Raw genomic sequence first — 27,439 nt, forward strand, 5'->3', positions numbered from 1 at the left:
TTTTTTTTTTTACGGAGAAGGTGATTCGCACGTGGTATGAACCTCCTGAGGAAGTGGTGGATGGGGGTACAATTACAACATTTGAAAGACATTTGTTTAGATACATGTATAGGAAAGGTTTGGAGAGATATAGGCCAGCTTCAGGCAGGTGGGACTTATTTAGTTTGGGATTATGTTCGGCATGGACTGGTTGGACCGAAGGGTCTGTTTCCATGCTGTATGACTCTATGACTCTAACATGGTAACCTAATTAAGATCTATGATTTGAGCCAATCTTCTTTGATATCAACTCCCACTCTCACACAGAGATCGACAGACAGATACTGTTAAGGCATAAATTATGAAGAAAATAAGCGGGCTTTAATTTACCAGTTCAGAACAGCTTTAGCAAAGAGTACAAGGTCGTTATGGAACCCTCAAACAAAGCGTTGTATTCCATACACAAAGGATTGTATCTTGCTTGAATTCTGAAGTCACTGGTCAATACAGAAAGCTACTTGCAGGCTCCGAGGAATATTCACTTATTTCTTATGAGCTATGATTTTCTTTTCTCAGAACATTCAACAACTCTTAAACTGTATATAAACTAGAAAGAGTAAAACTCAAAATATAGCATCCCAGCACACAGACTTCTGCATTGAAACAAACTCAGTCAAAAACCAGTTATATCCATGGTTTCTCTTCCTTTTTCAACATTCTCAGTGGTTGGCTGGCCAGCACTGGCTTCTCCTTAATTGACCAATGCAACATTCAATCAGCCGCCAGTCCTTAAACGCAACACACTGTATTGCCAAAATGTTTGCAGTGTTCTTAGAATAATTAACTTGCAGTTATCATGGACAGTTCCCATGTACAAATATTGGTTTGTCCTTTATTAAAAAAAAAACAAGCAACTGTTCAATGGTCAAAGTCTGGGTCTTAACTTTATCCCAATTCCAAACCGAAAATGAGAAAAACAAACAAAAACACTGGTGGTATCAACAATGGCCATTAACCGGCATGAATGTCACTGGCTATGTATCAGCCCAAGCCTAAATGACATCCAGGTCTTGCTGCATGCAGGACAGCTTCAATAGATGAAGAGTTGCAAATGAACCAAACAGTTCAACAAGAGAGCACACTCATTTGTGACCTCATGGTAAAGGAGTAAGGAATTGAAGCAGGTCAACATAGTTGGGACTTGAACACGGTCCTGAGGAATCTCTGTAGCAATACCCTGGGCCTGAGAAATTTAGCCTTCAAGAACTACAGTAATTTTCCTGAATATTCGATAAGATTTCAAATGTTGGAATTTTTCTCCATTTTCCAATGGCTTCAATTTTTACCAGGCTTTTGGTCAAATGCCACCTAGATTTAAGGATGCTCCTCACATCTGGATTCAGACCTGTTGACCATGCTTGGATCAGGGCTGGAATGAAGTCAGAAAATAGGTGGTCCAAACAGAGCCTGAACTAAGCAGGGGTTGTTGCTGTTGAAGTGCCACTGTCAATTTCACCACCCATCACTTTGATGATTATCAAGAGAAGGCTGAAGGGATAATATTGATCAGATTGGTTTTGTCTTTTATTGAGGACAGGACGTAACTTGGCAATTTCTCCACATTGTTGACTATACAGATATATGCTGGTATGATAGCTGCACTGGAACAACCTGGCTAGGATGTAGCTTTTCCTGGGTACATTTTTTTTGGAGCATATGGCCTTTGCTGCATCTAATGTGCTTAGCTTTTTAAGTGATTTCATGCGGAGTGCAGCAAATTGGTTTGCTGGCAAGTGATGGTGGGGAACTCAGAAGGAGGTCAAGATGGATCAGTTTGTCTTCTGCACTCAAATGCTAGGCTTCTGCATATTTTAGGTTAGGGATGTTTGTGGAACCTTCTCCTCTTGTTAGTCGTTTAATTATACACCAACATTCATAGGTGGAAAAGGCAAGACCACAGAGTCTGATCTGATCTGCTGGTTACAAATCACTTACTTAAGTGTGTCTGTCACTCGCAGCTTTTGATGTTTTAGTATGCATGTGATAAACATTTTGTAGAGCTACCAGATTCAGACAGTGCCGTTCCGAGGAAGGGTCACTCAACCCAAAATATTAACTCTGATTTCTCTCCACAGATGCTGCCAGACCTGCTGAGCTTTTCTAGCAATTTCTATTTTTGTCTCTTCACGGTACTGCTTCAAGGATGCTCTCCTACACTTGGCATTGAACAAGTGTTAGCCTCATTGCTTGCTGTAATAATAGAGTTAGGAATATCCTGATCCATGGATGTTAGGTTGTAGTTTGGAACACAATTCTGTTGCTGATGCTAGCTCACAGCATCCCACAGATACCCAATCTATGCCCTGAACCCATAGCTTTTTAAAACTTCATTCACAGGATTTGGCTGGCCCAGAAATTATTGCTCATCCCTAGTTGTCCTCGAGAAGGTCTGGTGAATCACCGCAGTCCATTAGGTATAGGTAGACCACAATACCATTAGCGAGGAGACCCAGTCATTGAAAGAATAGCTATATACTTCCAAGTGAGGATGATGAGTGGCTTAGAGGGAAAATGCAAGATTTACTGTTCTTATAGACTTGCTATGCTCATTTTTCTGGAAGGTAGTGGTCATGGATTTGGAGGAAGCCTTGATGGAATTTCTGCAGCGTGTCTTGTAGATGATGCACACTGCTGCTATTAAGTATTGGTGAAAGAGGGAGCAAATATTTGTGAAAGGTGCACAAAATCAAATGGGCTGCTTTGTCTTGGATTATGTTAACTTTCTACAAAGTTGTTGGAACTGCATTCATCCAGGCAAGAGAGGATTATTCCATCACAGTCCTAACTGTTCCTTGTAGATTGCTGACAAGTTTTGGGGAGTTACTGACTGAAGGGTTTCTAGCCTCTGACCTGCTCTTGAAGCCACAATATTTATAAAGCTTATCTAGTTCAGTGTCTGGTCAACGGTGTTGATAGTGGAGGATGCAGAGGTAGTAATGTCACTGAATATCAAGGGGCGATGGTTAGATTTTTCATTGTACTAGTGTAGCCTGAATTTCGCACAGTAGTAATGCCACACAAAGTGAAGGATATCCTCAGTATAAAAACAGGCACATATCTCCACCAGAGGTATATGGCAGTCTCTTTTCCCAATTGCATCATGACAGATTCATCTAAACAGGTGGGACGATGTTTACAAGATTAAGTAGGCTTTTCACCTGCATTGACTCTCTCATCCAAATCCAGTCTGGGGGGATACGTCCTTTAGGAGGCAACAAGCTTAGTCAGTAAATGTGTCACTGTGTCACTTGAAGGCCCCTACTGAGAATGCACTTCATGCCCTTGCAACCCTCAGTGCTTCTTCTGAGGGGTGTTTATAATTGCATTCATTGAATAGGCCCACTTGTGTAGGCAAACACGTTACTAAATGAGGACAGTTCTATTTAAAATAGATATCTGTTTTGAAGATGTTGCTGACCAGGTAAGAACTGAACACTTACCCTTTGAACCTGATATCAGTGCTGTTAGAAGTAGCATCTTATATCAGGTTTTGATAACAAGAGAGGTTAAGACCAAACTTCAAATAATTTTTCTTGACTAAATCTCATAAATAAGATGATATGTTTTTTGCACTACTCTTTGCAACAGGTGAGGTAGGGAATGGAAGTTTTTTTTGTTGAGTACTGCATCTGCACAAAAAATGTTGCAAATTTATCATGTTTGAGTAATATGCAGCCAAAATGAGTGTAGAAATGAAAAATGTGATTGTACACAGCATCATTTCTAATTTCACAGAGCCTATCCTATGGAGTATGCCTGAATTTTTCATTTTACTGAATGGTCTGCAAAATTATGCTTCTCTGAATACAGTATAACTCAGGAAAATTGGAATATGCATACCGGAAGGATCATAATTTGTTTCAAGGTTCATCCAAACTGTTACACAGAAGAAGAGATGGTTTTTGCTAAATTCAATAAAGTCCAGCTATCAAGTATTATCATCACCCCAAATCATGTGCTCCAGAGTTATTTCCAAGATTACCTGTAAAGCTAATCACCATAAAATGAATGATTTGATCCAGACTGAATGTAGGTTTCCTTACATAATGAGAACATAACAGCTAGAAGAAGACACAAAACTAATACGGTGTGTATTTTGAATACTCCTTATGAACAAGGCAATGTGAAATGATGAGGATGTTTAACGGATTTCCTTCACTTAATACTGGCAAACTTTTGACAAACTTACAGATATTACCATGCTTGTGGAATTCATCTAAGAAGTGCTGTTTGCTTCATTCCCTTTTAGTCAAAGTACGTGTAAGAGTCCTGGGAGATAACACTAGCTTGTTTGAACTAATCGATTTTTTTCTCCTGGAAGGCACCATTGGAAATACTATCTTAACCCACAGACCTTTCCCAGTAGGACAGCCAAGAAATAGGTTCAGTAACTCTGGTAGAAAGCATTTCACTCATTGTCTGTAGGATTTTACAGTAATTTGAAACAATACAAAATTCTCAAGGTGATTCTCTCTTCAGTCTCAAGTCCCTTTGGACAAAAATCACAACACAAAACCTTGATTTTGATCATTGCGGAAGTAATCGCATAGATTGACAGATCCGCATTTAGACTGCCTAGTTTCAAAAGGTAACTAGGAAGAGCTGGCCAACATGATGCAAGCCCCAATTTATCACTAAAATGCACTAAAGGCACCCCTTTGTAATTTTATTCTGCTCTTAGTCTCAGATCAGTCAACCTTCTAGTAATGGGCATTATTTCTTAATACATACACATAATGACACCATGCATAGCTCCTAAATGGTGACAACTACACTTTGTATAGACACATTGTGCTGCAGTGAAGGAATTTCAAAGAGGCAAACTTGCTTGAGAATTCTGCATCGTTTTAAGTCCCCACAAAATACATTTTCTGTAGTGAGTGATGTGCTGTCTTCCTAAGAGTCACTGAACCTATTTCCTGGGTGTTTTACGGGGAAAATGTTTATGGATTTGTTTGGTATTTCCAGAGGTCCACTCGAAGAGGACAATTTGTGATTAGTCCAAGCAAACTAACATTTTGTCCCATGTGCCAAGACCAAATAGGAACGACAGTTTGGATAAAGCACTATCTTTGTGAATCAAACCACAAATGTGAAATGTCTGTAACCCTCGGGGCTGTAGCTCATAATATTACTGGAAAGAAATCTCTTCAAAATTCTCAACAACTGATATTGCCTACCGCAGCTCATTATTTCTATTGTATGCTCCAGTGCCTGCACTTAGTGCACTGTTACGTCAAACACTTTACATAATGAATGGTCAGCTCGGATGACAATGGCATAAAAGAGGAAGTCATAAATATAAAAAAATGAAAGTACACCAGAAACAAGGGTCAATATCTCAATTATTAATATACCAAGTAACTGTGGCAATCTTCAAACCAACAACACTCAATAATGCAGATATACATAAACACACATGATGTAAACACAGATGTCACAATGTGACACAATGTCAGTTTTTTTTAAATCTACAGTAACTAACTGCTACCTATAACAACCACAAATGTTCGATAAAATGTACAAGCTCACCTTCTCCACAGGGAGAATTATTTGTAGCAGGCGTATAGTGAATAACGCAATGCTAATAAAAGCCATTCGGTGATGCATCAGATCAGACTCTGACTGCTCTTCAGTAATGCTGATATAGTGGTAGTCAAGAGTTTCCGCTAGAGTATCCAAGATTGCCACCAGGCTTTCCATCTGTAAAAAACAGGGATGAAAAGCATTATAGCTTCTTATACATCAGTAGCATTGGCTAATTACAAGCTGCAACAGGTGAACTAGGGTCTAATGGTTTTCTTAAACAAAATCCAAGATATCAGTGTGCTGGATGAGAAAGGGTCAAATAAACATGTAGTAGAAAAGTAACAATTTAAGCAACAGCTCAAAAACATAGGTTGTTAGATTTAGACAAAGGAAGACCATTTGGTGCCATGAACATCAACTGCTCAATTTTAACTCACCCTTTGACTATTATTGTCAGCTGAAAGGTTCCATAAACTTTAGTATTCGCTTCAGGTGTGATCTAATCAAATGCTAAAGAGATTTAATAGTGTAGTTATGATTAACTATTTATTCTGGTCAGAATGCTGAAGAACAGGGAAATGTAATCTGAGAATTAGGGCTATTCAGGAACAAAATCAGGAGTGACCTTTTCAAAGAAAGGGTAGTAGTGGTTTCCTTCAAAAGTTGTCAACCAAAATGTCGCAAATTCTAGGACAACTGGGGGTTTCAAGGCTGAATTAGGTAGATTTGGTTAGAATAGGATGTTGAGCGGTATGGAAAAAAAGTGGAAAAATGAGTAGAGATACAAATCAGTCATAAGGTAACTACAATGAGGGAACAGGCTGAATATACTATTCTTGTTCCTATACATTCCTAAATCCTGCACTTGGGTCATGCTCTCGTCACTCAGATCCTTGCTGAATTTTCAATTTCCTCCAAATCCTCAGATTTAAAATCCTTATCTTTCTCCTAACACACTTCATTATCGTGCCGCTCCTCTTATTCCAACAGCCTTCAGCAATAAAACCATCCATGCTCCTACAGCCTAGGCCAAACTTGCATTCCTCCCTTTGCTGCACTATGGGAAGCTATGCATTTAACCTGCAAAAGTCAGAATATTCTCATTAAGATCTTGCTCTCTTTTACTCAATATCTCTTTCTCTCCCCACAAGCTGAGTCAAAATTCTGGAACTCTCCGCCTAACAGTAGTGGGTGTGTATACCTCAATCCCAACTTCCAAAGGACTGTGGATAGTTCAAGAAGCCTTCCCAATGGAAAATAGAGGTGGGAAATAAATGTTGGCCTCGCAGGGATGTTCACATCCCATACACAAATGAAAAACGATGCTCCTTAAAATGCATTTCCTTGACCGAGTCTTTGATTATCCTTCCTAATATTTCCCTCTTTAACTAGGGATCCAGTTTCATCTGATTAAACCCATTTAAAACACCTTAGTATGTTTTTCCCCATAAATTCAAGTTGCTATCTATAATCCTAATACACCTGTGTTCTCAGATCCTCCTAGCATGGTACACTTTGAAGTGAACAGAACAAGCTAAATCAAACATCTAATCACCACCACCTGTCCACATTTGCTCTTGTGTAATTTCTAAATTTTATCTATAATATCTAGAAGCAAATATATATTGAACACTAACTGTATTTCATCTGGTGCTTATAAAATGGTGTATTCAAGTACTAAGTGTCTGACACCTGATTTTGCGCACAAGGCAGTCAAAACTAGTGTTGTGCAAGAAATTACTGTGAAATATACCTGTTCTGTTTCGCCAAACAGATCATTTCCTGAAAAGGAAAAGTAATTACTTAGTATGCCTGCATAAACCTTTCCTTTACCTGCATAATGAGCTGGTAATACAACACTCAAGTCTAACCTGACTTGCTGATATTTGACAGTTCTGAGTCAAGCAGAGGCCTTTCTTTCTGAAATGATTGAGACTAGATTTGTAACCGAGCACTGCTCAGACATTCACCTGCCAAGATATTTGCTAATACAATTAGAAACTGTTTCAGGTACTGAGGAGATTCCTTAATAGGAAACTGTACAGCTTTTTGGTCTGTATTGGTGTCTCCACAACATAGATTTATTCCTGATTTACCACTGCCCTCTACTGGTTAGAACCAGAATATTCACCAACAGAAAGGGAAGCTGTGACCAAAAGCTTAACTTGTTCAAATAACTGGCTCGTTCCTATTGTCAGCATGATTTAAAGCAAGGTTTGCCAAGCTTAGTCACAAATTGAACCGGGAGAGAAGGAGTAATTTTTAGGTTTACCATGACCCACAGTAAAACAAAACCTTGCAAAGTACTAAACATTGTGAAGATTTTTTTTCAATTTTACTTTATTTTGATTGTAGACTGAATTGGGAAAAAGACTTTTACAGAAAATGCTGAGGAAGGAATTATTGTAGTTTGAAAAATTAAGTTACTGAAATTCATTGTGCATGGTATTTATACTGTTTCTTTATTCATGCAGTCGGGGAAAAGTCTATAGATGGGCTAGCTCTGGGGCTCCGTCTACAAAGTGAGGTTTGGCTGGCAACAGATTCCTAATTCATTCGTGGAGTTGTGACCAGTTCTGGATGCCAAGGACTATCAGCCTGACAACAATCTGGGGTAGCCAAAAAGTTTGCGAGCGTGGACAATACTGGCAGAAGACTTCAGACTGGTGAAAAAGTAGATGTTATGATTCTCTCCAGGAAAATACCTCAAGCCGAAAGAAAGCCAGTTTATTTTGTTCCACAGGTTGCTGAAAGCTGTTGCTTTTAACCGATATGTTAGAGACCTTATGATTCATGAACCAATCGCCCTAAGCCTCCAGTCAAGATTTGAGACCATCTGAAGGAAAAGATCTGAAGGAAAAGCTGGTGAGACCACATCTGGAATACTGAGAGCTGTTTTGGTATCCTTATTTAAGGAAAGATATCATTTCATTGGAGACAGTTCATTGAAGGTTTACTCGGATGATCCATGGCATGGACAGATTGTCTTATGAGCAATGGCTAAACATATTGGGACTGTACTCCCTGGAGTTTAGAAGAATGACAGGTGATCTCATTGAAATGCATAGGATTCTTAAGGGTCACGAGAATGCTAAGCTAAAGGTAAATGCTCAGAGAACACTCTTCTCATGGGAGAGTCTAAGATCAGAGGGCATAGTCTTACAATAAAAGGGTACCAATTTAAGACTGCAATGAGGAGGAATTTCTTCTCTCAGAAGGTTGAGTATCTTTGGAACTCCTTGCCACAGAGTGCTGCAGGGGCAGAATCCTTGTATATATTTAAGGCCGAGACAGATTCTTGAATACTGAGGTTACAGAGAAAACAGAGGAAAGTGAAGTAAGGAACGTCGGATCAGCTTGGATCCTACTGAATGGAGAAGTAGGCTTAAAGGCCGAACGGCCTATTTCTGTTCCTATTTCTCATGGTTTCGGAGAACTGAAGGACTTGGGAAACAAAAGGAAATCTTGAATCTTGAGGACTAGAGCTACTGAACTGTTTCCCCATTAACTTTTTCCCTCTATGTATAACAGTAATTCTTTTTGTCTCTCTGTGTGTGTAAGGGGGTTTTAAATGTGGGTTAGAGTTTTACACCAACAGTAGAGTCATACACCAATAGTTCATAGTTGTTTACCTTTAGTTAGAATCTATTTGTATTAAATAATAGTTCTTATAGAAACCTACAGGTTTCATATAGAAACCTGGTCCATGATCTCTATTAACCTGGGTCTACCCAACAGGTAAATTGGGCTCTGTGTGTATTTTGATAACATTTTTAATTTTTGTAATGCCTCCAGAAGTAGCAGGGCTTCATTTCCAGTTCACTATCCCAGTGAGTTGTGAGCACAACCATGCTGCTGATGTAGACAATGATGTTTATAAAATCAAAACGTGCTGTAATATAATTCTCATATTCTCCCTTTACCATTCTCCAAACTTTGATGCCATCCATCATTATCTTATACACTCCCAGAATCATATCCTCAAATCAGGGAGCTCCAGATATGCAGAAAGACCACTTTGCTTGTTAAATTACAACAACAACTATTTCAAAAATACCTTTATCAGCCATAAAGCATTTTTGGACATCCTCAGTTTATGAAAGATGCTAAATCAATGCAAGTTTTTCAGTTATCTAATTGCTAGATGCAATTTTAGTTTTGACTGGCATCAACAATTCTCAAGAGAAATAAGTGATGGATATTATTGCTAACAAGTTCCAGTGGGGGTTTTCAACTGTTGCCACTGGGAAACTTTAGAAAGCAAAAAGCACTGCCATGACAAAGTCAACACCCTTGTAACACAAATAAATGAAACAATTCACTTCACGTCATGCAAGGAAAACTGATAAGTCTTCATTGACAAATGAAAACAGAAATTACTGGAAAAACATAGCAGGTCATCCAATGAGAGAAACATAGGTAATGATTCAAGTCAAGTGACCCTTCTAGTTCTGAAGAAGGATCACTTGACTCAAAATGTTAAACCGGTTTCTCTTCATGGTGCTGCCAGACTTGCTGTGTTCCTCCAGCAATTTCTGTTTTTATTTGTTTCAGATCTCCAACATCTGCAGTTCTTTGTTTTCTTTGAGTAACTTAGATCTCTCACTCAAACCATCTATGGAAAAGAAACTAAGACTTACCCGATCTCAGACAAACAGACTAAGAACTGAGGGTTCCCAGTTATGCAATTTCACGTTAATGGAATATTGGGCCCTGTTTAAAGACTTAGCCAATAAATTTGATTTATGCAGGTCAAGATTGGATGCAAACAAGCTTAAAAATACAAGAAACAGATAACATGCATACAAGTGTACCAGGGTCAGCATGTCGAGACACAAGTCATAATACATAATGAATAGACTTACTAGTTCACGTCCCAGAAGACTGTCATCATTCCAGACATCTTCAGAGATTGAATCACCGACGAGCAACAGCACTTCAAACAACAGTTCCAAAACATACATCACCATCTTCTGACTACCTATAAAAAGGATTACTGCCAACTTAATGCTTGAAAATATGGTACTCAACAGCAAAGATCTATAATTTGTCAACTGACTATATTAAAAATGATGGATGGCAAACAGCCAATTGCACTGGAAAATAACTATTCGAGGAACCAATGAAGATTTGAACAGTTTAAGGGGTTTTTTTTTACCCCGAAATCCGTCTTTAGAATACTTTGATGCAATAAAAACATGGAAAGAGAAAAGTAGTACAAGGGAACTAGATATTGGTCAAAATTTAAAATGCGTCATCACCTCCTATAGTAAATTACCATCATCTGTGTTTTCTGTAGAAACAGTAATATCACTGCATCATATTGCTAAGTAACGGTAGATTATATTATTGATGGAAAGTAGACCCATCAATCTTGCTATACTCTACAGGAAACAAGTCTCAACAAAGTAATAACTTGGGATGCAATAATCTAATGTGCAGCTTACCTGGAGTTGGACTGAGCTAAGAAGACTCATGTCATTACTGAGCGGTACCACCAATTGTCAATTTTAAATCGTTTCCAAACGAGTGTTGGCACAACTGTGCTGTCATTGAGAAGACTAGCAATGAAAAAACCTGACAAAGGAGCTCCCCAGGCAGGCTGAAAATCTTCTTGTTTACATAACATTGAAAATATATTCTCTTTCCACGTATAATAATGGACCACTTTGAACAAGAACTGCTCCCCTATATTTTTTCCATGTTTTCGCAAGTGCAAAGATAAAAATCTCTCAGTCAACATCAACAAAACTAAAGAACTGATTGTCGACTACAGAAAGAAAGGAGGAGGACAATCCCACATCTACATCAATGGAGCTGAGGTGGACAGCCTAGAAAGTGTCAAGTTCCTGAGAAGGACAATAACCAATCTGTCCTGGACCAACCATGTAGATGCAACGGTCAAGAAGGCACAACAATGCCTCTTCTTCCTCAATAAGCTAAGGAAATTTGGCATGTCCATAAGGAAGCTCACCAACTTTTACAGATGTACCACAGAAAGCATTCTATCTGGGTGCAGCAACTGCTCTGCCCAAGACCATAAGAAACAACAGAAAGTTGTGAACACAGTCCAAACCACCAGGCAAGCCAACCTCCCATCCACTGACTCCATTTACAATTCTCGTTGCCACGGAAAAACAGCCACCATCAAAGACCCCTCCCAACCCAGTTGTAATCTCTTCCAACCTCTTCCTTTAAGCAGAAAATACAAAAGCTTAAACACAGATACAAACAAGTTCAAGAACAACTTTAGCTGCTCAGTCACCTTCCTCAACTTAGTTTTTTACTAAAAGAAACAAAGTGGATGTTAATCCAGATAAAATTACGGCAGCAAATTGGTCGTAAATTGAGATTGGTTTGCCCTGTTTAGGCTGTACCCCACAGTCAGTGATCCTGAAGGGACTGATGCACTTACCACTGCAGGTCACAAATATACACCGATTACCTAGGTGAAACATCACAATATTTATTATGAAATAAAACAAATGGGTAAGTTACAGCAAGTCATGATCACAATGGATCACCAAAACAAAACTAACTACGAATCTCATCATCCTTTTGAGCAGTCCTAACTCCCCATTAAATATGAAGGTTGTCACTGCATGAAGCATTTTGTTTTGTTTCATTAGGAACCCTAATCTCAAAGAATAATTCCCACACTGCAGTGAGCATTTTCAGATTTCAATGGTCCACATTAGCTTTTAACTGGCTACAGGGAAATGACTTCCATCAATTCTCAGCTAAATTTAACTCCAGAATCAAACAACACTATTCTACCACACAATTCTACCTCTCCTTCTTATATCTTCTATTTTACTTGCTGGTGGTTTGGAATTTGGGGGTGGGGAGGGTTCACCACAGGCTGGTTGATCACGCCTCCCCATGTCCTCCCATCAGTTACCCATTCTACATCAAAATCAATAAAACAATTACAGAATCCCTACAGTGTGGAAACAGGCCATTCAGCCCAACAAGTCCACATTGCCCCTCCAAAGAACATTCCACCCTGACCCATTCCTCTACCCCTGCATTTCCCATGTCTAACCCACCTAACCTAAACATCCCTGGACTCTAGGGGCAATTTAGCACGGCCAATCCACCTACCCTGCACATCTATGGACTGTGGGAGGAAACCGGAGCACCCGGAGGGAACCCACGTAGACACGGGGAGAATGCATGTCTCTCACCTTGGACCTTTTCATATGGTATTAGACCATTCTCCTTTCAGCACAGTCTGGAGTCAAGGCCCGGTACCACTGGAGAAAAAGCCAGCACGGATTGGATTGGAAGACCATTGTACCTGAACATTTCTTTTATCTCCATTTTATAACTTATTCCAAAAAGCTGCATTGCTGGATGTTTTACTTCTCTATTTTTCGAAGAACTGTAACTTAAAAAGCTGTACGTTGGGACCTTTGTACTCAAGATGGCACTATAAGCTCCAACTGTATACTTTTCACTGTATTCATTTGAGTATGCGTGACAATAAAGCTAGTTCTAGTTCTAGCTCTATAGTTCTTTCTTCTTTCTGCCAGGCCAATCATCACTCTCTCTCTATACCACAACTCATTACTCTCTTCGATGTTCCCAAAATCTTTAATGATCTCATGATTTGCTGTTTCCTGATTTTGTCCTTCCTGATTTTCCCACATATCTATCATTCACACCTCAGTGGCATCCATTCACTATTCTTCAATTCTTGATATTCCTGGAGTTTCAGAACTATACATAAAGGCAAGTCTCAGAACTGTCTTGCAGATTGTCTCTTTCATTTTCTGACTGTTTTTAAAAACACTACTTCACTTTGTCCAATTACTTGAACCAGATCTTAACTGTTGCTTAATGTTCATTTCATATTTCTGCCACTGATCCCACGTACTTGAAAATATTAAACTTTCTCCAATCTCACCTGTAAACTTTCAATTTTCACTCTGATCCTCTTATCTAGACTCAACTGGCAGTCAATGAACTGTTTTTGGTCTACTGCTCTTCACATCACTGTCTCCCGGGGCTTTTTGCCAGATACTCAGTCATGCTTCATCATCCCCAAACATAGCTTAATTTCATCTTCAAAGATCACCATCCATGGCACTTTCTGACTTACTTGCTCAGTAATACAATACAAAATCCTGAAAATATAGTTCTCTTTTAAACAATGTACTGAGATACTTGTTCTCTGTACTTGCACCTCTTTTGACTGGGGCCATGTGACAAAGGGATAGACCTCAATGTCTAGAAAGACAAGGGCAGGAGATACGTGGGAACATAACCACTTTGCAAGTTCCCCTTCAAGTCACTCACTAACCTGGCTTGAAACTATTTGCTGCTCCTTCACCGTCACAATGTCAAACCCTGAAGCTTCCTCCAAATCACAGTAGGATGTCTCTGTGTACCAGGTGCTGCAGTGGCTCAATGAAGCAGCTCACCACCACCTTCTCTAGGGAAATAAATGCTGATTTAGTCATGAACAAATTTCCATAAGACTGATTACCTGTTCTGAGCATTGGCACTGCATGCTCCAGTACAGCCACACAAAACTGTGGAAGGGTAAGCTGCTGGAACTGAAGCTCCAAGGAATCATCACTTTCCATCTCAGGAAGTTCCAAGTCAACAATTGAATGGTTAGACAGCGGACTTCCAGAGTTAGCAAACCTCTGAGAACTGCTTGCACTAAAATATAAAGAATATTTAAAAACAAAAAACATATTTGAAGCATCCAATAACTTTCATTCACCAATCCTTCAATTCACAAAGGTAAGGATGATAAGACTGTAAATCACCAATGGCATAACTTTTTTGACAAAGCAAAATGCAACATGGGTGTTCACAGATGTGACTCAAATTTCCAAAAGAAATTTGATAAAGTGCTATTTCAAAATTTGCTGCACAGTTAAAAGTACATGTTGTAGGATGTAACAGCATAGGTTGCATTTATTGCTAACAATACCACTAGGTGGCAGTGACCACAAAAAACACAGCTTTGAAATCCACTGTACACAAAAGCAGCGATGCAAGATGTGCTCCTGAAATGCATCATAAACTCTTGACCCACAGTCATGTTCAGAAAGCACACTCAGTGTCACACATCTTGAACAAAAGTAGCAAACCATGCAGCAAGGAATGCAGGTGGAGTAGGCTCAGGAACAGGGAGTGGCAGCAAGGCAGCAACCAGCAGCAAGGCAACAGGGATATGGCAACCAGCAGCAAGAGGGTGGGACAGCTGATAGCAGAACAGCTGGATGGTGCAGGAGGGCGACCAGCAGGTTGGTCAGAAGGTCTGTTGTGAGGGAAATGGTTAGGCTGTTGCTGTGATGTGATGTCACTATTGTTATCTGCACGTGTTAATGTTAGTAGCTATCTTGGCATTGGTAACATTCACTCCAAATATATTTGCTAACCAATCCATTATCCAGACTAACAGGAAGTAGAGATAAGCAGGGCATTTTCAGGCTGGCAAGCTGTAACAAGTGGAGTTGTTTCAGTTATAACGAAAGGCTGGATATGTTGGATTTTTTTCCACTGGAACATAGCAGGTTGAGAAGTGACCTTATAGAAGTTTTTAAAATAATGAGGGGTACAGATAGAGTCAATGGGAGTTGTCTTTTCCCTAAGATGGGGGATTTCAAGAGTAGGAGGCATATTTTTAAGGTGAGAGAGAGATTTAAAAAAGGCATGAGGGGCAATTTTTTTTTTTTTTTTTTTTACACAGAGGGTGGTTGACGTGTGGAATGAACTTCCTGAGGAAGTGGTGGATGTGGGTACAATTAAAAGACATTTGGATAAGTACATGAGTAGGAAAGGTTTGGAATGAATGTGGGCAATACGCAGACAGGTGGGAATAACTTAATTTGGGAACATGGTCGGCAAGGACTGGTTGGACCAAAGTGTCTGTTTCCATGCTGTACGGCTATGAGTGGCACAGAGATCAGTACTGAGTCTTTAAATATTTCCAATTTATATCAATGACTTGAATATGGGACCCAATGTATGGTAGCTAAATTATCGGATGACAAGATTGATAGGAAAGTAAATTGTTAACAGGAATGAGGACCTGGAAAGAGATTGGTTGAGTAAATAGGCAAAAGTTTGACAGATATAGTAGAAGGTGGGTAAATGTGAATTGTTATTTTTGTATCAAGAATAGAAAAGCAATATATTCTCTAAATGGAAAAAGATTGCAGGAGTCAGGGTTGGAGGGGGATTGAGAATCCTCATACATGAATCCCCTGAAGTTAGTACGCAGCTAATGATTAGGAAGGCAATGGAGTATTGGGGTTTATGGCAAGAGGAATGGACTATAGAAGAGTGGGGAAGTTTTACTGCAGCTGTGCAGAGCATTGGTGAGACAACATCGAGCTATGGTTCCTCTTGTGGGGGAGACTACATGGGACAGATTTAAGAACAAGAGATCTCATTTTTAAGACAAATTTTTTTCCTTCTTTCAGAGAATTGTTCTCTTCACCAGGAGGTAGTGGAAGCCAGGTCTTAAATTCACTCAACATTGAGTTACATTGATTTTTGATAGACAAAGGAGTCATAGGTTATTGCAGGGGTATGGGGCAGGAGACAGAAAAGTGGAGCTGATACCATAACCAGAAAAGCCATTATTTTATGGAATGATGGAACAGACTCAGATAGCCAAATGACCTACTCCCATTCCTATGTTGCTAAAAAATCTCAGTCTGCTAGATTTCATTACCACACCAGGTGAAATTGACTCAACGATCTGAAAATCAATGAGATCACAGGTGCAAACATCATCAAAGGGAAAAGAGAAAATCTTCTGTGGGCAGCAAAGACAATTACTAGCCCAAAAGATGTATTAAAGTTTGTGTAAGAGGAGTCAAAAACCTACATCCTCAGAAAACAAAAGTTACAGTACAACTGGCATAACATCACCAAACTGAAGTATTTTAAGAAGGGATTAGACCTAGTTTTAGCTTTATAGAAGAAACATTTAGCTGCATTTTATGTTAGTTGGACTTGCTCTTGTGCCCTTCAGTTCAAGTACTATAAGTGTATCCACAAAGTAATTGAGAGTCCAAGCTGGTAACAATGAATTGAGGTACATGGGGCGTCTGCAACTTCAGTGAACAAAGCAAAACAAAAGTATTTCTCTTGAAACAACATTAAAGAATTAGGAAATAATTAGAAGGGCTGAGAACAAGGGCAAATTAAAAAAGTGGCAAACTCAACGGCAAATCAAGTGCAGAAAGAGAGTGAAAGAAAGATTTCTTTTTTTTGCTTTTGCAATTCGCTGATTTGGGTAACCAATAATGTAATTAGGAATAATCATCTCAAATGGGATTCAGGCAGTTTATAACTTTGCGTATAATATAAAATCTACAAAACAAACTCAATCATTATCTTCAACTCTGTCAGTTTGAGGTTATTAAGAAAAAAAGTTATGGCACTTCGTCTAAAACAGGAATTTTCAATTTGACCTCAAATATTTCCTTTAAACGATTCATAGAATTATTCAAAGCCATGCAAAATGAAGGCCAACCCGAGATTAAAAATAAGAATTAAGTTAGCAATTTCAATGCTCTTCCCTTAGTTTTATTGCCACTCTGATACAATTGATTACATTAGTCAGAAAGTAGTTTTACTGGTACACACAGAACAATGAGAAAATCAATTGGTTCAATCCAACAGTTAGGAGAAAAATCAAAGCTTTCTTTGGCATCCGGAGACAGCATATATCTGAAATATGACTTGTATTCAATTTTTTAAAAACAGATATTGGCTCTGAACTTAAATGTCTACAATCATGACATCATGATTGACAAGCGAGACTACAAGTATAACAGAAATCAAATGCTATGATGGCAAATCTAATTCCGTCCCTCATTTACTCTTTAAAAAACTGCCTCTGGCTGTAACTTTGATACAAAGTAGAAAAAAAATACAGGAGTCAATTCTTCTTCATAAATACCACTTCTCTACTATTAGTCAATCTCTTACATTCCATGATCTCAAGAAATTAAATAAACAGGTATGCAGTTTTTTTCAAACAAAGCAGTTGCCTTTAACCTCTTCCCAAATGAAGAAAGATATTAACCTATCCTTAAAGGCACCAAAATGATTTTAATCCCCTTATTTGGATTGGAAGGCTAACATCAGTTAAATGAAGATAACACCAAAATTAACAAGCAATCTCTTCTGAGATAGTTCTACAACAATTTTGTGCAAAGGGCCATAATACAGAATTAGTATTAACATATTATAGTACCCACATTAAATTTTTCTTTAAAACGGATACTTTGCAACTTATCAAATGGCAATTTAGTTGATCCTATGGAATTATTAACTAAATTACCTAACTGTAATCATGATAAACAAATGCTATCCATTATAAATACACACATGTCCTGGACCGAGCTGTTCCAGAAAAATTACACCACTGACATCTGCCCAACTTTCAGGAAAATTGTCCAGGTACCTTGTCCATAAAGAGCAAGACAAATGGAACCTGTCAACTACTGAACCACCCATTCAGAAATGCTGCTAACCCTATTCTTCCATCAGATGCCAAATTGAGACCCATCTGTCCTCTGAAATAGGCCAAAAGATTATACAATACTATTTCAAAGAAAAACAGGCTGGTTCTCCTCAATGTCCTGGTCAATGATTACCTCTCAATTAACTAACTTAAAAACCTGGCGATTAACAGATCGCTGTTTGTGGGACGCGAGTGCAAGTTAGCTGCCACATTTATTCAATCATAACAATGGCTACGCTTTCCAAGTTCGTCCATGGCTGCGAAGTTTTATGACACACTCTCAGCTGGTAAATACTGCATGAAAATGCCATGTTTTCCTTCTATGCTTTGCCAGGTTCACTCTCCCGCACCCCAAATATCTGACAACCTTAGCTGCAGAGAGTAGTTAGTTGTTTAATGTGTAATATTTGCACAAATTTCACACCAGCTATACCATGATTTATAAGGTAGAGACTGCCAATCAAAGTGAGCTTTCTACAGTGGTCTTGCATCCATCTTTGGAAAACTTCCATCCAATCAGTCTACGCTACTTCCGAGAGTTGAAAGAGCATTGCATAATGTAATTTCCAATGAGGGTTGCTCTGAAAACTATCAAATGGCAGCTGTCAGTGGAGTTCTGGATAAAATAAAGAACAAGATATAATGACAGAATTTGGTTCAGATTTCAACTTGTCTGGCTGAGTTCCTCCCTTAGCCATAGATAAAGAGTAATTGGAGTAACATTACCACAAAACGTTGGGGAACAAAATGTTCTAACCGATTTCCCTTCTCCCTCTTAACTCAGCATAGCCTCACATTAAAACAAAGTACAAAATTTGGCAAATTGATCTTTATGATCTTGAAAAGTTAAATTGGGTCATTAAGTCTGCTCTATTTCAAAAAGAAAATCCACTTGGTTAACCTCTTCATGTAACTTTAATTCCTGATATCCTGAATCAGAAACTTTGCTCATTGTTTCTTTTCAACCCACCTCACGATCAGGTGATATTGGCTGATGGGATGATATAGCAGCTTTAAGCCTCCACGGACTTATACTCAATCTTTTTGTTAATACCCGATTTTTCTTTTTAAATTCATCTCACAATTTATAGATTACTCTTCCTGTAGTGCTGTGTCTTGTTTCAGGGTACATGTTGTGGTACAAAGTTTGAATCTTCAACCATTTGCCAATTTAGCAAGCTGTCACTTGGGTCTCGACTGGAGAGCAAACTGATGACTTGAACAAACTGCTTACTTTGCCATGCTCGCCCCCAAAACATTAAAAATAAGTTTTTTTCCATTTCCACAAGATCATAAATCGAGGTTAGCTCAAGATTGCAAAACTTTCTGTAATTAATTTTCTTTGCACCAAGGAATATGGACATTACTCTCTTTCCATCAACGCAGGAAATTACAATGAAAAAATAAAATTGCCTCTGTTAAATATTACATATTCATATTTAATCTTGAACACTTTTCCACCAAAAATGAAAAAGTATTGGAAATGTAGAAATGGAAAATAATAATTCAATAGAACTATTCAGCATGTCATTCCACACCCAATACAGAAAAGCTTCAGATGCAGATCCTCTGTAGAATTCATGGAAGGCTTTGAAATGATAACCTAGATTCTCTGTTTACAGTTTCTACATTTCCATTATTTTGTTTTAATATGGGTCCAGTTAAAGGCTCCTCAGAAATTTTATTTTTTAATGAAGGTCTGGCATATTCAATCAGGACATTCTGAATTAATTTTATTTGAGTAAATTTAAGTACTGTGCATTCCAAATAAACATAAGGGCAAGCACACAAATAGACATTACAGATGAACAGAACCAAGTTACGTTTGTTGACAACTGAAATGGAAGAAATTTCCATGCGTCAGAACTGCTCCTAGGTAGTACAATGCCCGAGCAATATTTCATTTACCTTGATGATACTGCATCACCATCTTGGCCATCTCCTCTGGGACGTTGAACAGTTCGCCCAACTACGGATGGTCTGGGACTGGTACTTCTTAGAGAGGGATTTTGGGAAATGTGTGTCCCCCTTGTTTCCTGAGAATAAGCCACAGAAGAGTGCTGAGAAACTAAATCTAGGGGATAAAAAAGCAAAAGCAAATTTCTGAATGTTAACCTAGCATAGGGATTACATGCTTGCACTTGTACAATAATATCTAAAAGACACACATATATCATGGATTAATTAAGGACCAACCATGTATTTGTAAAAGATAAATCCTCTCTTAATTCTACTCTTACTTAACTCTACAAATGTACCCTCTGATGCGACCAATTTAAATTCAGTGCCAGAGCTTTAATTATGACTCATAATTGTTCCTTCTAAGACATATTGTATTTGCACTTTGCTGGATCTACTGGATGGTCTCATTCTATGCTAAACATCATCACCATCTTGCTTGCCTGAAGTAGGCTCAATTATCTGAAATTGGCTGAAAGCCAATTAATTCGCAATGAGAACTCCAGTCAGCGCAGGCTGAAGTAGAGTCCAGATCTTTCATGGTCCAATACCAGAGTCATCCAGTCAGAATAAAAAAGTAAAATGATAATCTTCCTATTCCTAAGAAATTTAAGTCACACAGCAATTGATTGGTGAAGGGGGAATATATGGGAAAAAAAAGAGAAGAGACTTCCTATACTATTTGGGGAATTGTTTTCTCGCAAAATATGTCTATATGTAAAATAGAGACAAGTATTGTTAAACCGAGCCAACAGCAATGGAATAGAACATGCAGATGAATTGAACGTGGATGAATGCCTCTGGAAATGAATATAATTAGATTTAGTTTCAAAGTGAAAAATAAGGTTAGAACAAAAACAAAGAATGCTGCTTGGAACAGGGCAGTTTTTATAAACATGAAAATGAGACATCTGGACAAAAACAGAACATAAAAGAAAGATTGATGGATAAACAGCAGTTCATCCAAGTCTTTCCTAATAAAATAGAACAAGAAGCTAGTGAATGAAGTATCTTATTATTCATCTAACTCTACTGAAGCATTTGCAAAGTTTCAGAAATCTCTCACTAAAAAGGCAACAAAACCGAAATTTGAGTATTTATGATCAAATCAACTTAAAAATTACTGAAGGTAAGAAAAGACAAAGAAAAAGTGGGAGGTTATGATTTTGGCTTGATTAGATTCCCTACAGTGCGGAAGCAGGCCCTTTGGCCCAACAAGTCCACACCGACCCTCACAGCATCCCATCCAGACCCATCCCCCTATTACTCACCTAACCTACACATTCCTGAACACTATGGGCAATTTAGCATGGCCAATCCACCTAGTCTGTACATCTCTGGACTGTGGGAGGAAACCGGAGCACCCGGAGGAAACCCACGCAGACAGTCACCCAAGGGTGGAATCGAACCCGCGTTCCTCACGCTAACCACTGAGCCACCATGCCGCCTTAATAATAAACTGCAAAGAAAAGCTCTACAAAAGGAGCAATAATAAAGGATAATGACATGTGACAGATGTTTGATCATGTACAAATCTGATGGATCATCTGTTTCGTCATAGAATTGGGCTAATATCTGTAACAATGTTTTATAAACTGGAGTTTACACAGCATGATTGTATCTTTCCAAGAACTTGGAAACGTAAACTGTGGAACGCTGTCAGACACATTTTGCTGAGGAACACCAACCAAACCTAATGAATATGGCAATTAACGAGTCACAAACTGTTAGAAGTCACAAAATGGTATAATCACTTGTCTCTAAATAACCAGAAAGATCGTGTCAGATCAGAGGCCTGCTAAATGTGTTGGACCATCTGCCGATGATCTCCTTTCGCTGTAGCAGCTGGATATCAGATGCATCTGGCTAAATCTGCTATGCTCGACTTTAACTCAAATGAATGTGATCGATGTGAAGACTACTTTTGAAATTGGATTCATTACCTACTTGAAAGCCAACAGGGACATCTTTGCTCTTAACAAGATTTGGAAGTCTGCTAAATGTATCAGAAATAATCACCTGAGAGTTTAGATAGTATTTTACACGGAAATTACATCCTTGGATATTTAAAAGTAGATACTGTAGTTGTAAAAGGTCCACTTGATAGGAGTTTCCAACAGATCATTTTCAGGGTTTGTCGATATATGCGGAACCTTTGTATACCTACATCTCCTCATAACCTTGTTCCTGTCAGGGTTCCATTCTATTCTCCCAGTTTATCCACCTCATCACATCTGTTCCAATGATACCAACTTCAACCTCCAACATGACCTTTTTCCTCAATCGAGGAACCTAACCCCACCACTCAACTTCTCTGTAATTGACAGAGCTTTCAATCTTGTCTGACCCATCTCTGCACTACAACCATCTCCCCTTCCCCCTCCCTCCTATAGCTATAGGGTTCCCACTGCCTTCATTTCTACCCCACCAGTTTCCACTTTCAAAACATAATCTTCTGCCATTTCTGTCACCTCCAGTATGATGCCACCAACAATAACATCTTCCTCTCCCCTCCACTGTCAGTATTCTAAAAGATAAATTCCCTCCATGACACCCTTATCCACTCTTTCATCACTCCACACTTCCTCCTTCCCATACATCTCCTGCAATTGTAATACCTGCCCATTCATCTCTGCCTTCATGACCATCCAAGACCTCAAACACATCTTCCAAGTGAAGCATTTTTCTTGTACTTCTTTCAATTTAGTTGTCTGTATTTGCTGCCCACAATTCAGTCTCCTCTACATTGACGAGATCAAACGCAGACGTCCATAGGAATGATCCTAACCACTCAGTTGCTCACTATTTCAAGAAACTATGTTGCTCCCATGCTAACATTCATCCTTAGCTTGCTAATATATTCCTATGAAGTTCAACACAAGTTGGAAGAAAAACTCATCTTCTACTTAGGTAGTCTAGAGCCTCTAGTACTCGATATTAATTTACACAACTTCAGAGTATAACCTCTGTAGTCCATTTTCTTACCTCGATCACCCTCCCTCAGCTGTGTTTTGTTTGTGTCTTATTGACGTTGCTCTCAGGTCACCCATTTTCTCCTTTTCACAGGTTACATTTACACATTTTTTTACACATCTATCATTCCTCTGCCACCACTGTCACTGCCCTGGTGTTTTGCTCTGAACACTCAAATCTGTATTTCTTGCAACTCGTTGTCCCAGTCGAATTCATGTCCTTCTTTGTCGGTGTGTATTGAAAGCAGTGAGAATTGGTTGTCTCTCTTGGTGGCTAGTTGGTGTTCGTGTATCCTTATTGCCAGTTTTCTTCCAGTTTGGCCTCTGTAATATTTCTCACAGTCCTTGCACGGTATTTTGTATTTACATTAGTTTCATTGGTTGTGGGTATGGGGTCCTTTACATTCTTCAGTAGCTGTCGCAGGGTGCTTGTTGGTTTGTGGGCTACTCTGATACCTGGGGTCTGAGTAGTCTTGTGGTCATCTCTGATATGTCCCTGATGTACGGTAGGGTGACTCGTGTGTCTGGCAGTGTTGTGTCTTCTTGTTGTGGTCTATCGCGGAGATAATGGCAGATTGTGCTTTTTGGGTATCCATTCCTTTTAAAAACACCATATAAGTGCTCCTGTTCTGCTTTGCGTAATTCCGGGTTGCTGTAGTATGTTGTGGCTCATTTGAATAATGTCCTAATGCAGCTCCGTTTATGGGTGTTGGGGTGGTTGTTGGTGTAATTAAGTATCTGGTCCATATGTGTGGCCTTCCTGTATACTCTAGTCTGGAGTTCCCCATTGTTCTTACGTTCCACCATTATGTCCGGCAAAGGTAGTCAGTTGTTGCCCTCTTCTTCGTTTGTGAATTTTGTTTGTGTGTCCACATTGAACTGGACCCGATATACAAACCACTGAAAAACAGAACTAGAAGTAATACCGACCACCCCAGCATACCGAGGCTTGTAAATAACAAGCAGAACAGAACACTGGAGGCGCACTAACAATGTTAACTAGCAGGGTGATGAAACATCTGCAATCAAACACGCCGGCTCCGTGAACAAGTCTGCAACCTCATTCACAATCCAAGCTACAAATCTTCTCAAAAAATTTTAAGTCATACTAATGTTAATTTTGTTTCTTTCTCCACAGATGTTGCCAGACCTTTGTTTTTATTTCAGATTTTCAGAATCTGGAATACGTTGCTTTTATATGAAGCTAATCGTTCTCAACAACGCTTCCTGGTTTCAGACTATTATTCATGGGTGAAAAGCAATAATTAAGGATTTAGCTTGGCCTTGCTGCCTTGAATAAACAAGAAAGGAAATCTTTAAAATGAAATGGGTGGATGCAAGTCACCAGCTGTCCATTTTACTAAAGAAATGCTTTGCACAAAATAAATTGTTAGGGGTCAAAGAGACTGGCCTTCTTGTATATTTTTGTAAAAACTGTGGTGCTTTTCGTGATTTGGTTTGTTTTGAACTTTTTCCTGAGACCTTTTTTTCAAAATTAGACAAAAGAAGCATAAGTGGGTGGTGTCAGGCTCACACAGACCCATGGTTTCAGTTTTGTTTTCAGTTCAAGTTGGGGTTGTAAGCTGACAGATACAGCTGTCTCTCACTCTGCTGCAGGAAAAACTTGAGTGCTGTCTCTGCAGCTACATTGTTTCTTTTTGGTGTTCTTTTCTCCTGGACTGGAGAAGAGACATAGCACGCGAGAAAAATCTGTTTTACTGAATTTGCATTTGCCAAGGGTGTGTTTATGGGATGCTGCTAAATTGGAACAGTTGATGAATAGTAGTTAAATAATATATTCCTCTGTTAAGTGTTTCAACAGAGTTAAAGTTATGATCATTCGTTTTTTTTTGTTTGTATTTTAACTATGGTGTAAGAATAAAGTGTGTTTTGCTTAAAGCCTGGTTGTTTGACAATCAAATCACATCTGGAACATGGCACCCTACACTTGCATTTAAATAATAAAGAAGTTAGAGTCTAGGCTATCTCCTTGATATATTTTGAGAGGTTTTGGTCTGGTCTCTAACTTGGCTCTTGTAGCACAGAGTTCGTGTTCAAGTCACACCCGCGCTAGAATGTATAATATCATCTCTGAATTGGCTAGATTGGAAATACCTATAAAGGATATACTTAGATCATTGGTTCCAACTGTCTGCCTCCCTTCCATGGCTATTTTTGAACAGGGATATTCTCGGAGAGGGGATATGATGTGCTCACTGGGTGCCTGAAGCTTTATGACTGGAATGCATTTGGAAGTAAGAGGAGAGAACTGGACTGCATCATTGAAAACAGTAATCACTTTTCAATTAGCTACTCTCCTAGGATTTTGCTTTCCATTACAGTTAAATTAATAGTGGCCCTTTAATTTCTCGCTCTTAGTTGGCAAAGAGAAGAATAAACAAACATGTATTAGAATCCTGATGTGACTGAGGAAGGAGGTAGCTGCTTGTAATATTTAGCTCTACAAATGAATGTAAGAAAGACTAAAAACATTAGCTCCAGTATGTTCCAACATCAACTGGTCTTCCAGGTTAAGCACAGTTTCAAGTGCGAGCAACTAACCTGCAAGCCCCATTTGAAAACAAAATCAACAAGGCTGTGGGCCTCAGATTTTACTTATGGGGCCTCTTTTGCCACACCTCTAGACACTGGCACCTGGATGGAGAGAAGACAGTAAGATCTAGTGGTTACCCATTTTCCAGGACTGTTAATTGACTTGACCAATTCTACAAATTAGGCCCATATTATCCCACAATATTTGCACTTAACATCACCACTCTTGCAGCTGTAAATCTTTTTGGCTCCAAGTGAAGGAGGAAGGGTGGGGGGCTGCTTGATTTACCTCCATCCCACCATTATGCTCAGCTCCCTGGTTACTTATTTTTGTGGCAGGAAAGAACGGAGTAGAAGAGGAAACAAGCTATCATTATAATACAGACAGTAAGAGTTTCTGTACAATTCAAAAATGAAGAGATACAAAATTGAACATTGGACCTATAAAAAGTGACTCTAGCAAACTAATAATAGAAAGTGAGGAGTTGGCAGAAGAACTTAACAGAGATTTTGCAATGGTCTTCACTTTAGTGCAGAGCAAAATCCAAATGTGTTTTTAACAGTGCATTAAGAACAAGAGAATGACTAAGGAAAGCATTACCCCCAACAGAAACATACAAGATAATTTGTGCGATGCAAAAATTGTGGCAGGATTCTGCATCAGAACTTTGTGTCTGCCTTCACAAAACAGAGGGATAATGGGGACATTATGGTTAAACAGCAGGAATGTGAAATTTAGATAAAATAAATAAGAGGATGGTGTCCTGAAGGGATTAACCAGTGCGTAAAACACCAGGGCCAGATAAATTGCATCCTAGGCTGTTAAATGGAAGCTAGGGAAGAAATAGCAGATGGTCTGAGAATTATTTTCCAATTCTCACTAGATTTAGGCAAGGTATGAGGATTGCAGATCTGCAAATATTGTACAATTATTCTAAAACGATGCAAGGAATAGGCTAAGGAATTTCAGGTCAGCCAGTATGACCTCAGCGATAGGAAAACTACTGCAATCAATACTGCGAGATAAGATCAACTGTACTTGGAGAGGCAAGATTTAATCAGGAATAGTCAGAATGGTTTTGTTAAAGGAAGGTCAAGTCTTACAAAGTTAACTGAATTTTTTGAGGAAATAACAAAGCAGATAGATAACAGTCGTGCAATGGATGTTGCCTATGTGGATTTTAGCAAGGCATTTGACAAGGTCCCACATGGCAGGTTAGTCAGAAAAAAAAAGCAATGGGATACAGCAGTAAATGGCAAGTTGGATCCGAAATGAACTGAGTGACAGGACACAAATGGAAATGGCCTTTGAATGTTTTTATCAATGGAAAACAGCTTGCAACTGCATTCGACAGGGCTCAGTATTGGGTCCCTTGCTTTATGTGGTATACATTAACGATTTAGGTTTAATTGTGGGAGGCACGATTGGAAAATTTGCAAACAACAGAAAAATTATATGATAGTTGATAGTGAAGGAGGATTACTGTCGACCTGAGTGGGCAGACAAGTGGCCTGTCCACAGGTCCCTCATGGTAGCAGGACAGGTACATAAGTGGTAGAGAAGGCAAATGGGATACTTTCCTTCTTTGGGCCAGATGTTGGATACAGGGATGGAATGCTGGAACTACTTTAGTCACTTGTTAGGCTACAGCTGGAGCTGTGTACAGAACAGGCCAACATATCACAGGAAGGATGTAATTGCTCTAGACAGAATACCGAACAGATTTACAAGAATGTTGCCAGGGCTTGAAAATTGCACGCATGAGGTAAAATTGGTAAGGGTTCCAACGAAAGTCACTGATTTGAAACATGAACGTTTTTTTTTTCCACAGATGCTGCCAGATCTGCCGAGTTTCTTCAGCACTTTCTGTTCTTGTGCGAAGAA

General features: G+C 39.0%; 1 protein-coding gene across 1 annotated transcript in view; it reads right to left on the reverse strand.

The window, feature by feature from the left end:
• The window catches only part of rttn (rotatin), a 181,259-nt gene that overhangs the window by 134,602 nt on the left and 19,218 nt on the right, over positions 1 to 27,439 (reverse strand). The window contains exons 8-11 of the mRNA XM_048595750.1: positions 19,979 to 20,144; positions 14,060 to 14,238; positions 10,434 to 10,549; positions 5,572 to 5,742 (exon numbers count right to left, since the gene is read on the reverse strand). Coding sequence (XP_048451707.1) covers positions 5,572 to 5,742; positions 10,434 to 10,549; positions 14,060 to 14,238; positions 19,979 to 20,144 — 632 coding nt within the window. The remainder of the gene's footprint in view (positions 1 to 5,571; positions 5,743 to 10,433; positions 10,550 to 14,059; positions 14,239 to 19,978; positions 20,145 to 27,439) is intronic.

Source organism: Rhincodon typus, chromosome 4 (assembly GCF_021869965.1).
Source record: "Rhincodon typus isolate 14 chromosome 4, sRhiTyp1.1, whole genome shotgun sequence".
Classification (NCBI taxonomy): domain Eukaryota; kingdom Metazoa; phylum Chordata; class Chondrichthyes; order Orectolobiformes; family Rhincodontidae; genus Rhincodon; species Rhincodon typus.